The 15,746-nt window shown below is 42.8% G+C and overlaps 1 protein-coding gene across 1 annotated transcript in view; it reads right to left on the reverse strand.

Annotated features, from left to right (window-relative positions):
• Positions 1-1,301: 1,301 nt before the first annotated feature.
• LOC142993131 (phospholipid-transporting ATPase ABCA1) overlaps positions 1,302-15,746 on the reverse strand; it is a 119,349-nt gene continuing 104,904 nt past the window's right edge. The window contains exons 46-50 of the mRNA XM_076143788.1: positions 15,608-15,742; positions 14,687-14,790; positions 13,456-13,548; positions 5,880-6,123; positions 1,302-2,362 (exon numbers count right to left, since the gene is read on the reverse strand). Coding sequence (XP_075999903.1) covers positions 2,234-2,362; positions 5,880-6,123; positions 13,456-13,548; positions 14,687-14,790; positions 15,608-15,742 — 705 coding nt within the window. The 3' untranslated portion in view covers positions 1,302-2,233. The remainder of the gene's footprint in view (positions 2,363-5,879; positions 6,124-13,455; positions 13,549-14,686; positions 14,791-15,607; positions 15,743-15,746) is intronic.

The raw sequence follows: 15,746 nt of genomic DNA on the forward strand, positions 1-15,746 counted from the left end.
ATGTAATTTTAAGAGTAATTTATTATACTACCTATATTAACACGTAATGAACTCACTGCGCACACATCTCTACTCTTAACTCTTAAAAGGTAAGAAAGCTTGTCATGTTCTACCATTATTCCCCATTACGTTTCTTACCTTGAGACGAGAATCACCTCTGAAGTCCCCACCAAACTGTAAAGCCACACTCTGGGGCACACTGCCAGAGGCGCTTTAATTTAAAGAGCAAAGAATAAGCGAGGAAAAAGAAGGCCAACAAAGCTTGAGTATGATCCTGAGTCACTCCAAGTTCAGAGCCAGTCTCTTAGAAATTGAAATTTCTCATATGGGAGGGATTTGAATGATCCGGAAAAAGGAAAGTGAGGAAAGTTTCAGAGCACGATTAGCAGCATTGAAAGTCAAATAAGGGTCATTACGTCTAATGCTGTTACACATATTACATATACCTGTGATGGTGTTAACTCACTAGACACAACCTAAATGAGTACTGGTGCTCACTAAACTTAACTAAGTACTAATCTTGGTTACGTCTTGGTGACACACGCTGCCTGTACATCCACACTAGAGGACTTTGCTGAGTAAAAGAAAGACAAGAAGAAGAGAACGAGGAGAACAAAGGCTCAAAATTGCCACACTGTGACAAAGAAGTGAACAGATTTCACATTTGCAGATGACTCATGACTTTTTTTTCTTTTGAATCCGTACACATTCAATTACCGACAGTTTATGCTGCAAATTACGACACTGAAATGAATCTGGCATGGTTGCATTATGTACTGTTGAGGGAAATGCAGCAAGAATGATATTGTAAAGGTTATGGAGGATTTCAAATGGAGGTCTGCTCCAAAACAAAACAGTGGTAGATATTGCGTCAGTCTGTAATGGGATTGAGAAAACTGCTTTAACCTCGGGTCAACCATATTTGATTCTTGTACAATAAATGAAAGGACGTTCAAAGAAAGAACTCAGCGTAAAAGTGGCTGAATGATAGCTTGACAAGGAAATGAATTCATCGTTAGGCATCCGGCAGAGAAAATGTCCCTCCATTGAAAAAGAGCCACTCAACTAAATATGAAATTGAGTGCGATGCTGACTGTGGGTATAATTTGTATTATGGCCTGCCTTGGTTTCGGTTAAAGGGACGAAGGCACGAGAAGTCGAACCAATGTGAGACTGCAGAAAGTACAGAATGATAAGAATAAGAATTCCATAAAGTTGAACTCATCACTCAAAGAGACAGAACACATCATATACAAACATTTCATTCACACTCATTACAATTTGCTGAAATGTTTAATCATGTATCTTGGCATTAAGCAATATTCAGTACACATGGGATTTGTTGTTCTTCCGCAAAAAGGTAAGATCGTGAAGTGAGCACTTTGAAACCCGGGATGGATGAATTGAAGCATTATTTATTATGAAAGCTACAGTATGTCACAAAAGAGCTTCAGCATGAGGACACTTATCTCTCAAAGCAGTTGTTACACATATCACAAAGTGCACACACATATTTCTGATTGCATCATTTTCCTAAAATCAATAAAAAACTATAATGCTCTAATAAATAATCCATTGGTTGAAACAAGTTATTGCACATTAAGGTACAGTCATACTCTTTACCTGAAGGCATCACCAATGTCTCTATGACTTAAACATCTGAAAAGAGGTTTGGATTTGTTGATATGAAAGAATTTGACTAATTCTTTTACAGATTTGCATAAATTGGGTTCAATAATGATTCACAGAGGGGGAGCCTAAGTGCCACAACCAGCACGACCAATGTTAAGACTAAAAATAAAACAGATAATCACATAAATTCTTCTGGTTCCCAGCCAGAGTGCGAATATGTTTGACTTTATTTTTGCTTGGTGAAAGTTAGGAAAGAGTATAAATGCATCGTGACAATAATTCATTCATAGTTAAGTAGTTAAGTGCAGGGAAATGGTTCGTAAACATCCATCCACTGTAAACATCGATATTTGATGGCAGTTGTGCACCACAGCATCACTAAGACCAACATCAAATAGTACAATCTTTGATCTTGCTGAAGAGTAACCCTGAGATATCCTATGTGTGGTACACTTGTTATACTCACTGTTGTTATACCCACTGAATCTCTAGATGTGTTGTGTCATCTTGTAGGTTGGAAGAAACGAACATTTCTCAGATAACAGTTTAAAAGAAGCTATTTAAAAGGGTAGAGGTGAGAGAGATGCTTTTGCTATGGACCTTAGACCTCTGTCTCTGCAGCGAGGGTCTTCAGACTCTCCACCGGCAGCTCGTCCGAGGTGTCCACCTGGTTATCATAAGCTTGAGGGTCCTCCTCGCAAAGCTGATGTTTGGCAAAGTTCACAAACACCTGGAATATCAACGGGGAGACATTAATATTTGTAAAAGAAGCATATTCTGAAGGGGGTTGTAGATATTTCTCCAGCATCTTGATTCGACTCTCTCTTCTCTAAAACAAACAGAGATAGCTGTTGGAACACTGGGGCGCATGTGAATGAGTTTTTCCAGACGAGGGCCATGAGGCATCAAGTAAGCGTGTAGGCTCACACAGTGAAAGTCAGTTTGACATCTTTGACCAGCTGAGAGGGAGAATAAAACAATCATTCTTCTCGCCGTGATGTCCCATTTGCCGTCAGAAGAAATCAATCCTATGGCGTTCGTAAACAAGCTGTTGTGTGCTTTCATTGTAGGCAAGACGTTTTTTTATCTTCTGTCTGATGTGCTAAAGCGGCAAAGAAATTATTTTATATTCCTCTGCGACAACAATAAATACAATGATATAAAACGATAAGAGGATTGATTTTCATTAAAAGGTTTTCAGTGCCTGTGTATAAAATAGACCATAGGAATTATTTGATTATATATTGGGTCTTAATGGAAAAATAAAAACAAAATGCCCGGACCAATTCTGTGAGAAACGACTCAAACTTCGATATAATTTGGAAAGAAAACATTTAAGTGCAGTTTTATCCATTACACAGTCCCATGAATGAAAGGCTTCCACATGCTTACAAAGCAAACAATCAATTAAATGGGAGGGAATGTAAAGTGAAACAGGCAACAGGATATTTCACTGAGACGCATTGAGCTTGGATAATGGACGGGGTAATACAAATCTTGAGGTTTTTAATTAGGCAGTGGAATTAAATCTGCGGCCTTATAATGCAGCAGTAAAGAAGAAGCAAAAAAAAAAAAAAAAGGAAGTTATTAGGATTACGAAATTACAGTTTTTAAACAAAGCCAATTTGCCAGACTTCCACTTTTCATTTGTGTTGTCGTTACTCTCTAATTTGAAAGAGTAGACCACATTCAATGATAATTATGTTATTATACCTTTATCTGAAAGAACTTTTCGATATTCCACCTGTATATCAAAACAAAAGACTTGCCGTCGCTTCCTTCAAAAATCACACATATTGCTATTTTACTTTACATTTTAACTTATTAAGTAGTGTATATTTTGTATGTGCAGCATATACAGCAGAAGGGCGTGAGCATGCTGGTGGGAGAGCGTGAAATTGTTATGAAGTCTGTGGCCTGGTGAGGAAAATAAGCAGAATGGTCGACTGCTTAATAACTCTCGAGCAAGAACGCCCCAGGCCCAAAGTCGGCTTGGGTTTGTGTGCTCCAAATGTAAATAAATGTAAATAAGATAGCATATTCTCACTCATCCCATGTTTAAAACAAGATTTCCCTCATACATGTACACTTTCTGTACTTGGCCAAGCGCTCATTCATGACCTGTGCTTCAGTGCTTCAGTGCTTCTGAGTGGCATTTCCTTAATAACAGATGGATACAGACATTAATTACATTACACAGGGTGCATTTGGGTGTTTATTTGATGCCCATTGAGGCAGAACCGAGGGGGGAAGGACACAGAATCAACCAATTAACCTCTCCTGTGTATGAAAGGAGTCCTTGCAGAATGCAAAATAGCTGTTTTTAAATACACAACGCCCACATGTTGATGCTCATTGTGCTGCGCTGTCTTTGAAATGTTCTTCAGAAGTGGAATGCAGTGTCTTAATAGAATAGAGCTGTTATGGTCGCACAAATGCAAACCAAACACTTCCTGCCCCTGCTTCACCTTAAAAGCCTACAGCAAAGAATTAGCAAGCTTTTTGCTTGCTAATTTTTTTTTTTTGATTGTGAAGCAGCTGCAAGAAGAGATAATTTAGACGCTGATCTGAATGTGCGTATGTGAGAATCATTTATGGTTGTGAGAAAGTAAACACAGGCATCTAACTAAAAACCGTTGTGGTGCATTAGTAGAGAAGCAACTACAGTCCTCACTCAACGTGGCAAATGCTTTACATTCTTACGACAAAATCGGTCACATCTTCCTTTAAAGTGCTCCATCTCGCAGTGCGTCGGCTATCAGCGTTAGCGTCCCAGCTCCAGGCCGCGCCGATCAATATTAATTGTAAGTGCAAGTCGAGCCCTACACTATAGGTCAATGCTGGTCTCTATAAATCACCTGCTGAAAGGTGACTGTCTGGGTCTCCACAGAAACTCCACAGGTCCTCCAGCCCTCACCTCTGTGTTTTAATGCTGTGACCTCCCCTGGTCCAAGTATGATTTATTTACTACCTCTGATCTGGTAAATACTGACCAGCCCAGTGTGTGGGACAAGTTGTACTGTGAATTGAGGATTAAAATGGAAATTACACAGCACTATGACACGACTGCACAAGTAAAGAGACAAACAGATCAAAATACAACTTGTATCTTTTTTGTCTTTTTTGTAGACCAATTGTCACTTAAAGGTCATGATGTACTTGAAAATGCTGCAAAGGGTGTTGGCTGTTTCTGTTGTGTTACTAACAATGCATCATTTTGAATCTATATAAGCCAAAGAAACCTGTAGCAGTGAAGTTAGTTGTGCAGCTTTACTCTTTTTTCTTTCAATGAATGCTCAGTCACTCAGCTGGTTTCCTTCTATATTCATCAGAAAAATAAGAAGTGGATTTTTGCCCTCGCCGTCGCTCCTTTTTCCCTATGGAAGAGTGGACAAACGACCTTTCAGGACCCTTTAGAAATTGTCCTCACTTCCAACCGGGTCATATGCTGCTGAGCTAATGGCACACTTGTGGGACCTGATACATTGGCACTTGCCTCTGAGGGCCTGATTGCATCAGGTCCCTGGGGATATTGGGAATACACAAAGTGATGTGGGTGCATAACACGGAGGGTTCAGTTTATCTCACCAGCCAGGAGCCCCAGCCGGTGCTCTTAGACTGGAATTTTTAAAAAAGCACCGGAAAAGGAAGAAAACTTGCACACACTGGATTCTGGATCAGTACAGCAGCCGGGTGGCTGAACACAAACTTTGTGCAGTCCTCATTGGTCAGTCGGACTGCAATTTCAATGAGAGAAGGCGCTGTGCAGGCAATGATAATTCCTTAAATCCTATCCTGACTGTGCAGACTGAAGATAATTGAAAACACAGAAAATCCTGAATACATTGATTGATGACCTAATGACGCGTTAGACATCGAGTCAGAGGACAATCTGCTCTCCAAAGACTAATGACCATGAAACATGTGCGGGTTAGGGTCTCCCTAAAAGAAGCATGTGTCAGAAGACACATTTCGAGTTAAATGCTGGTTTTCCTCTAAGTAGAGGATGCTGAACTTAAAATTAAAAGCACTTCTTGGTTCTGTCATACAAATTCTTCAACTTCTCGCACAAGGGATGAGTTTTAAAAAAGCACAAATGAGTGAATGCTTTCTGGCTTACCAGCCAAATTGCTGAACTGAATCTATGAAATGAAATGAGACATAATGCGGTTAAGAAAGTGAGGAGGGCTCAGTAGATTCAAGGGAAAAAGCAAAATCCTGAACTAATCCTATTTTGCAGGCCTTACCTGATCCAGAGTGGTCTGGGACACCGAGTAGTCCTCCACACACAGCCTCTGCTGATGGCAGGTAAACTGGCTGAAGATGCTGGCCAAAGCCCCCTCTGTGTGTGGCAGCTGATACTGCAGGGTGTTATGATGCTTCTCCTTTAGGATGCTGCCTGGGAAGGACTGCTGGACAAAATCCTCGACTGGCTGCAGGGCCGGAGGGGATCCCCCAACCTTCACAATTACTGTGTAGCCATCACCAAATCTGCAACAAACACCCACGGATAAGCAGTTAAGTGGATGAAAGACTAACGCTAACCTGCTCCCTGCTGACAGCTTAGGGAATATACTTCTGTTTTCTCCGGCGGTCATGGAATAAAGTGATGGTATATGAAGTGTATTGGAATTTAATACATATTCCACCTTCACTTGTCTTTCATCCTTCATTTCCATTGGCTAATCATCTGGTAAATCCTGTATGTGTGATGCAGACATGTTCATGATCTGGCCCACAAGTAGTCGGCATGCTGCGTGTTTACTACTACAACAATGCGGCATCACATATAATAATCAGCACTAGTAGAATAATCTCCTGGCATAATGACGTGCCTTTATGTGAGCATGGAGTTATATTTGTTTTTAATAATGTGAACATAACCACAATGTCTCAAGAATCTGACAAAATCAGCCAATTAATTAACGGCGTGATATGCTTAGTGCAGTGTGTGAATGCACGGTGCAGCAATGAGCTCCACCAGTATAACTTCACACCATATCTTGGACATAAAATACTATTGTCATAGCGAAAATGGGCCGTGGCTAAGCTCTCAAGCTAATTAGCATTCTGCATCTTCCCAGTTGTATGCCACGTCTGCTGAGCAGCAAATAAGACTCTGCGACTTGTTATTTTGTCGTTAGCACTCTGATGACCCGTTGTTTTCTGCCTAATTAATTCCCTAATGTTAGATTTACTCATGGAAATGTCCATTGTGGGCCGGTACAAAGCGACGTGCAACGAGAGTCAGAGGCTCCCTTAGTGACAATTAGAGATATGGTGAATAAACTGCAGGCCCACACTGTCCCATAGGGAGTGAGGGAGGAAGTGAAACTGTGTGGCTGCCGAGAGCACAATGAGTCGACCCCACGGGCAGCAGAGTCCCTTTATTTAAAACACGACTGCACTTAAGACTTAAACAGCCACAGTGGCACAATACAGCAACTCTGCTTAAATTGTGTGTGTGGGCTTTGCTGCAGAGCCCAGGCCCTAGTTTAACATTTTCATCTATTTACAAGGACTTATGTGACTTTCGACGCAGATGTGTTTTGGGCCGTAGCAGAGAAAAGTTAAAGGTCACATGGGAATCACGTCAAAACCTCCAGTCACCAACCCAAAACGGTGGAGCGTGGACAGAAGACGCAGCCTCCTTTGTGAAATTTCACAAAGGAGGCTGCTGAGGTTCAAACATTGTATGAATCATAAAATGAGAGGGCGAGGGAGAGAGGGAGAAACCCATCTCGCAAGCAATAATCTTAAAAGTTTGTTTTCGCAAAGTCTGCAGGAGCCTGAAGGTTCATTTAGGTGAAGTTTCCCGGCACTGTATGATTTGCATCAGTCGGCTGATGCCTCATTAAAACCACGCTTCACTGTTTCCTCGCTAATACCTGCCTAAAAATCCCCAAATGCAAAGTCCAGCTCAGTCCTGCTTGGTATTTGAAAGCATATAGAGAAATACACTTCTGTGCAGTGAACACATGCTGAAGCCGGCTGCCATAGACAAATAAAGCATCTCAAAAAGTAGACGATGCAGTAATGGCCAGACTATTTTCCAGCGTTATGACGCAACACCCTGGGTACCATCCGACCCAACCGCAACCACCTCTGGCTCAAACGCCTCTCCGAGGATCTGAGGACTTCTGCCTGCACTGTGATCTCTTAGGGGGGTTTCGCTGCCTGCACTCCATGGGTGATCAAAAGCATCCACATGAAACTCTACACATAACATGTAGTACGCATGGGGGCCCTGAAAGTATCATCGCTTCATTAAGCAACTCCCCATCAGTCAGCCCTCCAGCCATCAAAAAGTTGTATTCCACGCTGACCTGATCCCAACTCGACCGTACAGAATGCCTTTCTCTTGATATGTCTATGTCCATGGCACAGCCGTCTCACACCTGACTCTTACATGTCAGCGAAACACAAGCAAATAGTGTTTATTAGTCGGGAGTGTGTACCCAGTTAGACTCAAATCGGTCTTAGACAAGCGAAAAGCGTCTACGTATTGCGCGTGCGTTGTCAGATCAGACCCGACCCATCTTGCCAATCAGATTAAACTGTAAGAAGATTTTTACCCAGTGTGCACAGGGGTGCTGTAGCAAGACCGTGTTGAAATTGTTTTGCACATTAAAGCGTTGCAGGTTTCAACACATGAAATGACAAATGAAATGGAAAATATGTATAACAGCTTTGAAGTCTAAATTGCATCTAAATTGCAAGGAGGAAATCTGGCACTATGTAGTCAAAAACATTTATCTGATAATTGCAGTGCTTTTATATTCTTGACTTTGCAATGTTTTAAACAAATGTGAACGCCTACATCAGCAACTGTGTATACCAGAATAACAACGAAACAATGCACAGCTTCGCCCACATTATCTTTCCATTATCTCCAGTCACATAGGTGTTGTTTTCAGTACACACACTACGCCAAGTCCTGCAAGAAAAGATGGGTTTACACTATATTTGAAGACGTTAATATGATCTAACAGGGCACACACACAGGCTGTAATCAAACAGCGCCACCAAGGCATCATAGCCGTCCACACACGTTGAGCCTCACTCTTCATCCTATCAAGACTATGACGATAATCCTCTTTGTGTTCGTCATAGCTGCAGGCTGAGGAAATGTGCGTGATCCAACGCCTGCCAAGCTCAGCCAGGATGCATTAAAAAAAAGCATGTTAAAATAAATCCAATAAGGCCAGGAAGCATTGCTGCACAAGGGTCTGGTGAAAGAGTTTTGGGGCGTCGGTGGGAAATGAAATGCTTCCTGTCACAGTAGCAGTAGTCAATGAGTTTTGTCTTATTGTCTCTCCTTGCCTACCTTCCCCTTTTCTTCCTTTCTGTAGCGATACAATGGCTTCAGGCAGCACTTTCGAAAGAATATCTTTTTTTGATAGTCATCGTTTTTACTTTCGCCCTGCATTCATGGGAAAAAACAAGCTCTTTCATCTTTCATGCGGCGTCTGTGTTGGGACACCTCACATAAACTCTGGCTGTGAAAGGTGGGAGATGGCTGGATATCTTGTCGGAACACAATATATTGCACAATCCTAACAATAGCGCTGCATACTCAAACCAATGCATTGGCTCTGTCGACAGGTGACGATGGTGACGAAAAAGCAAAAATTCAGACTGGTTAAGTTATGATCAACAAATCATATCACAACATTGGAGGTATGATACAACAATTCGGCACCGTGTTGCCAATCATGCACGTCCTCCAGGAACCATCGTCTCCTCTGCAGTTCTCCCAGCTTCATTTTCATTATTCTGCCTCAATCCTCACCTCCACTCTTGTCTGCTGGAGTCGTTCTTCCATGTAATTTTAAACAAACAGCCAGACACAGATAAGGGCAGCACAGGCAGAAATAATTCTGCTACCTTCCTTCATCTGAGGCAGCATAGAAAGGTCACATTCTCCGCTGCCAAACCTTGTATTTGTACCTAGAGGGGGTGGGGAGCCGCAGGGCATGAGGTCACGCAGCGGCTTGGGCAGTCCAATACTTTGATCAGGCAGGAAGTCATCCAAAATACTGCCTAGGTTCCTGGAGAGAGAGCCAACAGGGCTGCAGACTGACACAGCAGGTAGTTTGAGGACAGGAGGGATGGACGGATGGTGTGTGTTCAATCGGAAATAGGATCTAACAAGGTCTTTTTTTCCAAGATTTTTTTCCACGGCCAGCCCGGATATCAAAACACGTATAAGATTTGGTTTTGAGTCGAGTGAAAATTCAAGGCACAAGCCTCAAACTTTGAGGTTTGCCACCTGAAAAAGTCACAACAGACTCAATGCTCAATGTCACGGCAAAAGGAGGAGTTTTAACAGGTAACAAAACCCTAATACAATTGGTGACATCATCACATCAATTTCTGCTAATAAATACCAATTTGGTAACAGCATTGCTAAATGCAGTCTGTCAGTAAAGTAGGTTCGACAACAGTTGAAGGTTTTAGAGTCGAACGAAAAGTCAAAGGTCAGTAGTCAAAGTCTTGGCATTCGTCTTTAAAGCTTTGTTGCAGATGCACTGTAAACTGGAAGGAGCATTATTTCATCCATTTCCTTCAATGACACGCACTTAAAAACCATAAACCACTGCTTTAATGCCGCACCTGCAGACCTCAGGCCTTTATTGGACTTGTCGACGTCAACTTCAAAGGATCCATCCAAAACTTTTAGACGCCACTCTTGTAAAAATATATATAAAACAAACTCATCCCCCTGCAACCGCATTACCTTAATGCATTTAAGGCACTTTAACACCACACTTTTATACCTCCACATACATTCACCGAGGAGAAAATAAGGCTGGAGGCTGCAGTGTGCTGTGTGTACTTACCGGAGCTCTTCTGAGGAGCAGAAATATGAATGATATCAATCAGTGAAAATCCTACATTGGCTAGTGGGTGTCCTTGCTAACTGACAAGATTATAGGACAGCTTTGAAGCCGCTTTTATTGGGTCCTCCACTTCATTTGGCTTTACTTAGCACCTGGGAGCTTTCTCGCCAGCTGCTATACTAAAGCACTATTTACAGCCTATCGCTCATTTCTACTTGTTTATTCTTCCACTCTCCTGCCAGGCAGTTTACAAATTTCAAGAAGACCCGATTGATTTGCGCGACTCAATGTCAAGACAGGCGCGGAAGATGTTTTTAACAGCCAAAACAGAGAGATAATGAAGGAGCCACCCTGGTGTTCTGCCTCCAGCACCCAGAAGCAAACCTCATGCTGACTATCTCCCTGTGTGGTTTATGTGGGCTATTTTGGCTCATTTGGGGCTTGACTGATACACAGAATTGAGGTTGTTGAGGCAGCAGAAGGGCATTTCAGTGATAAAAACAGGGTCACTGCTGAACTAAAGGGGGCAGCACTAACAAGCACATGGATGGCTGAGTGGGAAACCTGAGAGTAGCAGGGGGAGAAATGGAAAGAAAAAGAGTAATATGGTGAGAGGAGTGTGGAGGTGATGGGTAGGGGGTGCTGGATGTGAACGTGGGGAGTGTGAGCATGTATTACATATGAGCAATGGGGGGTCAAAATGTGAGAACTGCACCCCGTGGTGAGATTCTGCAACGCTTTCAGGGGCCGCTGATGAAAAAGAGATGGAGACATCGGGGGGCGAGGGGGGGGGAGCCGCTCCCCTTGGCTTTGCAGGTCAGCCGTTCGTGCCGTGTGACAATGCCGTCCACCACCTGCCTCTATTGCCATCCCCTCCCCTCCCCTACCACACCCCCCCGCTGCCTGATGGAACTCTTCCCCCGTCTGCAAATTGGAAACAGCTTGCACGGACTGCGCCGGCACCCACCGTTCACATTACGGACTCGGATGTGGAGACAAATGTAAAACAGCGGACGTTCGGCGTTGCAAACTACAATCGCCGGACTGATGAGACTTTGATGATGACACTGGATCACACGCAGAGCTGTAGGCATAGATGGGAGGGAAGAGGCGGGGGGAGAGCAAACGCAGCAGCACAAACATGCGGCGGTATAGAGACGAGAAAGCAGAACAGGAAAGACAGTCCTTAATTGCCATTTTTAGTCATTAACAGGGTCCCACACCTCATGAAACCTTAATTACACCGCGCTCTGCAGAGATAGGGACGCTTAATTAGAAATTATTCACTTAAATTGTCCAACACGAGATCTGAAATAATCTGTGTAGACGTCTCGCTTATCGGGCTTCCTCTCACTCTCCGTCTTGTGAAGTGCAATTCCCGTTTTTACCTGATAGCGTTCGGCGTGAAGTGGGACACATGTTAACCCTCTGTTCTCCCTTATTTGTTCCCTCCGCTCCTCCCCCGCTCCCAGGGCTCTTACCTATGCCATACCTCCTGTGCGGTTCATATATTATTTACACCAGCCTGCTCTTCTCCCTACAGACGGGATGGAATTGACACAGAGGATCTGTCTGTTGCCCTAACATCTGGGAGGTGCTGATTGGTTCATCACTCTCCCCACTTTAGCCCCTCGCCTCTCTTTACTCCGGTCCCTAACTACCATCTTCTTCTCTCTCTCTCTCTCTGCACATCTAAAAGCCTGGCCAATGATATGACATTAACACTCTTGATGGGGAATACCCTTGACACCGTTGCCCCCTCCTTGGCGTCCCAGACACCCCCACTCCCATCCCCCTGAACAACTTGAAAAATGTCCTGCTCCACCCCTCATCCCAGGTGTATTGATCTAACTCTCCACCCAACGATTGCCACCTCATATTACTGCCGCGCGTGTGTGTGTAGCTCTTTGTGTGTATGTGTGGAACGTCCTTCCACTTACAAGATCACACGATAGAGTGGTAATAATGTCGCCAGACTGTACCTAGGGTAATGGATCAGCCTCACTGTTTCACGCAGGGCTTTGGGCATAACTGTTGGCCTTGGGAAATGTCAGATGAAAATCGGAAGGCATTCCCGAGTGCAAAGAGTTAAGGTCAGGGAATATCTACGACAGGGACTAAACAAAACAAATTAAGATGGTGCAGAGCCTGTTAAGGGTGCACATTAGGACATGCTGGGGAGGCTGTAGGAACAGAATGTATAGGAATAGCTGGATTTTGAAACGATAACAAAGCTTTATTGGCTAACAAACATGAATGCACTGCTATTTTCTTTTCCATTATCTCTAAAAAGGCCCCCTACCTGATAATCGGCTATCGCTATACTTGTAATTCATCGTTGTGTATAGACAGTTATATTGGCTTGTAAATTAACATGTGTTAAGAGCTGACATTAACATGTTATGGAAATAAAGGACACATCAAGAATGCCTTCAGGGTAGATTGGGAATGGTGGGTTTGCTTCCTGGATGCATTGCAACCTGAATGATGTTCACTATATTATAAAATGAATAAGGAATGCTGGATAATACTGGATACGATTGTAACCAGTAAGCAAATATGAGCTCTTTTTGCTGTGGAGGCCCTTTTTTTTTCAAAGTGTAAAGTAACATTTGCTTTTATTAAATAGCCTTTGAACAATTCAAAGCTTATAAGAATGCAGGCACATTTTTAAAAATCAAAAAGATATCAGATTCCACGAGGAATGTAGTAGAAAACATTCACTCATGAAGTTAAAAACCTTACTTATTATGCGTTTAAAAAATGAAAATACTTTAGGGTTGTTATGACAGATTTTTGCATCCTTTTCTTGTTTGAATAATTTAAATGATGTTTTGATCAGTAAACATGGTCATAGGTTTTTATAAAAGGAGTGTAAATAACAAAGCATCTCAGTGGGAGGTTTGATTTTAAGCCAAGAGTTTTTGAGTTCTATATTCTTTTGGTCTCACCCACTTTAAGGGAAAATGAGCACCCTTACCTGCTCTTCAGATGCTGGATGCTCCCGAGGCACTTGAAGTGGCCATTTACCATGATGGCCATGCGCGTGCACAACGCTTCACACTCCTCCATACTGGTGTATAAAGTTGTAGAGACAGAGAGAGAGCGAAAGAGAGAGAGAGTGTGAGAGAGAGAGGGGAAACAACACATAATGTAGCAATAACAACAGATGCTTGAAAAAAAGGATAAATGGCTTTCATACTGGGTAGATCTCAATCTGATGCCGTTACTTTGTAAAATCAAAATCATGAGTCCCCTACAGGTAGATGCAGGAGTCATATTTCCACATGCACAGTTAAAGTTTGAATTAGAGAGCATTTTTACATGTCCACTTTGACACCTTAAATGGTCGACAAATTTGGTAATTAGAGGTAGAGGATGGGACCATCTGTACTTCTTATTATCTCATTTTTCTGGGTTGGAGTGGAGTCATTTGTAGTTTGGGCAAAGCCCGTGAAGCTTTTCTGAGGGATGGGGCAATTAGGATTATGACTTTGTAAAACCTGGTAAATCTGCCACTTGACAAAACACAACCACCTGGCCGTGCCATGGACGATTGGACGCACCTCAACCACGTCGCCTAAGACAACAACAAACGCCTTTTATTCCTCCATGAAGGTAAATTTGGAACAAGGATGATATCTCTGACACAGATTATCCCCAGCAATTTGGAATACGCAAAACGAATGCGCATGCGACTTCTGAAATGTGGCACATCGACTTTGGCCATCGAGTTTAAATCTCTGGAAAGAAAGGATAAACAAGGCCTTGCGTTTTTTCTTGACATAGCCACGTCCAAAACTGGTCAAACATTAAATTCCAAAAAGTTGGGGAAAAGCTCACTTTGCTCCGGGAAATCCTGCATAATGAAAAGGCTCCTGCAACGATATTGACAATGTCTGTTTTCATGGGGAAACAACAACTTCAGTCAATATGCCCTCATGCATCATGAAAGCTTTATAGCAGCCGGTGTGTTTCTGGCAGCCAATATTAACGGCCGCGCAGGAAACAAACCTCTCGACTAAAGCGGAGCTCAATCAATTATAATTACTGTATTTATTGTTCCCATGCTCTCCAAGCATAATGCGGGTACGCATCTTTCACAAGTCAAAGCTTCTTAGCCTCATCCCAGTGGATGACACAAGTGGATGAGGGGTAATTCTACCGACAGAAATCACCAATAAGTACAGAGAGACAAATCACAGTGATACCTGTGTGATGTGAGAATGACTGAGCGGCCTTCTTTGATGACACTCAGGATGCAGTCCCACAGGAACCGCCGCGCCTTGGGGTCCATCCCAGTCGTCGGCTCATCCTACAATAAGAAAAACTGTCAAGATTCTACTTATATAATCACGTTTTTATATCATTATTATATTATACTACAGTATATTATATTGTATCTACTTTTAATATACGAGATATATGTGTAATGTTTTCATGTATAATAAAATATACATACCAATAGGATAAAACATTTCAATTTCACAAGCCTTTACAAATTTACCAGAACTCTCAAGCATAACCAAACCAAATCTCCTCACATAAAGCAGACACGCGCGCGCACACACACACACAGTGGCTGCTTCTTTCTCCTCAGGGCTTGTCTGTCTATACACGATTAGAGAGCGACAGTTCTCAGTCCATCGCCTGGTTTCAATCCAGGCCTGCTTCTCTCTCTCCGGCAGAACACCATCACAAATCCCACGGGCCATTTCCGTCACTGTTCCCAAACGTGTCCCAGTGCAAACCCTTACGTGGCACCGACTTGACGTCGCCGAGGCGCCATGTGTTCGCACACAATAAGGAGAGTGACACGGACACTGGCAGCACATTATCCCTGTGCCTCTAAAGGCGAGCCTGACACAGCCAGCTAAATCTTTTTTGGATGCATACCGTTCCATATCCTCAGCACCGAGACAGAAAACAAAATGGCTTGGAAAGATTAGTCACTAAATGAAAGTCATTGTAGATTAGGTTTTTAATTATTATTAGCAACATAATGTGGTAACACTATCCACTGGAGCTCAATACTGCCATCCAAACATCTGCAGAGCATAAATACATCCTACATCAGATTATTATACTCTTAATATATGAACGTTCAACATCTCAACAAAGCTGTATCTCACCAAGAAGATCACTGGAGGACAACCAATCAGGGCCATTGCTGTGGAAAGTTTCCTCTTGTTTCCGCCACTGTAAGTACCTGCCGACTTGCTGGAATACTTGACTAGTCCCAACTTCTGGATCCCCCACTCAGCCACCTTT

Source organism: Genypterus blacodes, unplaced genomic scaffold (assembly GCF_046128005.1).
Source record: "Genypterus blacodes isolate CSIRO-AG114 ecotype Tasmania unplaced genomic scaffold, CSIRO-AGI_Gbla_v1 ptg000027l_1, whole genome shotgun sequence".
In the NCBI taxonomy this organism is placed as follows: Eukaryota; Metazoa; Chordata; class Actinopteri; order Ophidiiformes; family Ophidiidae; genus Genypterus; species Genypterus blacodes.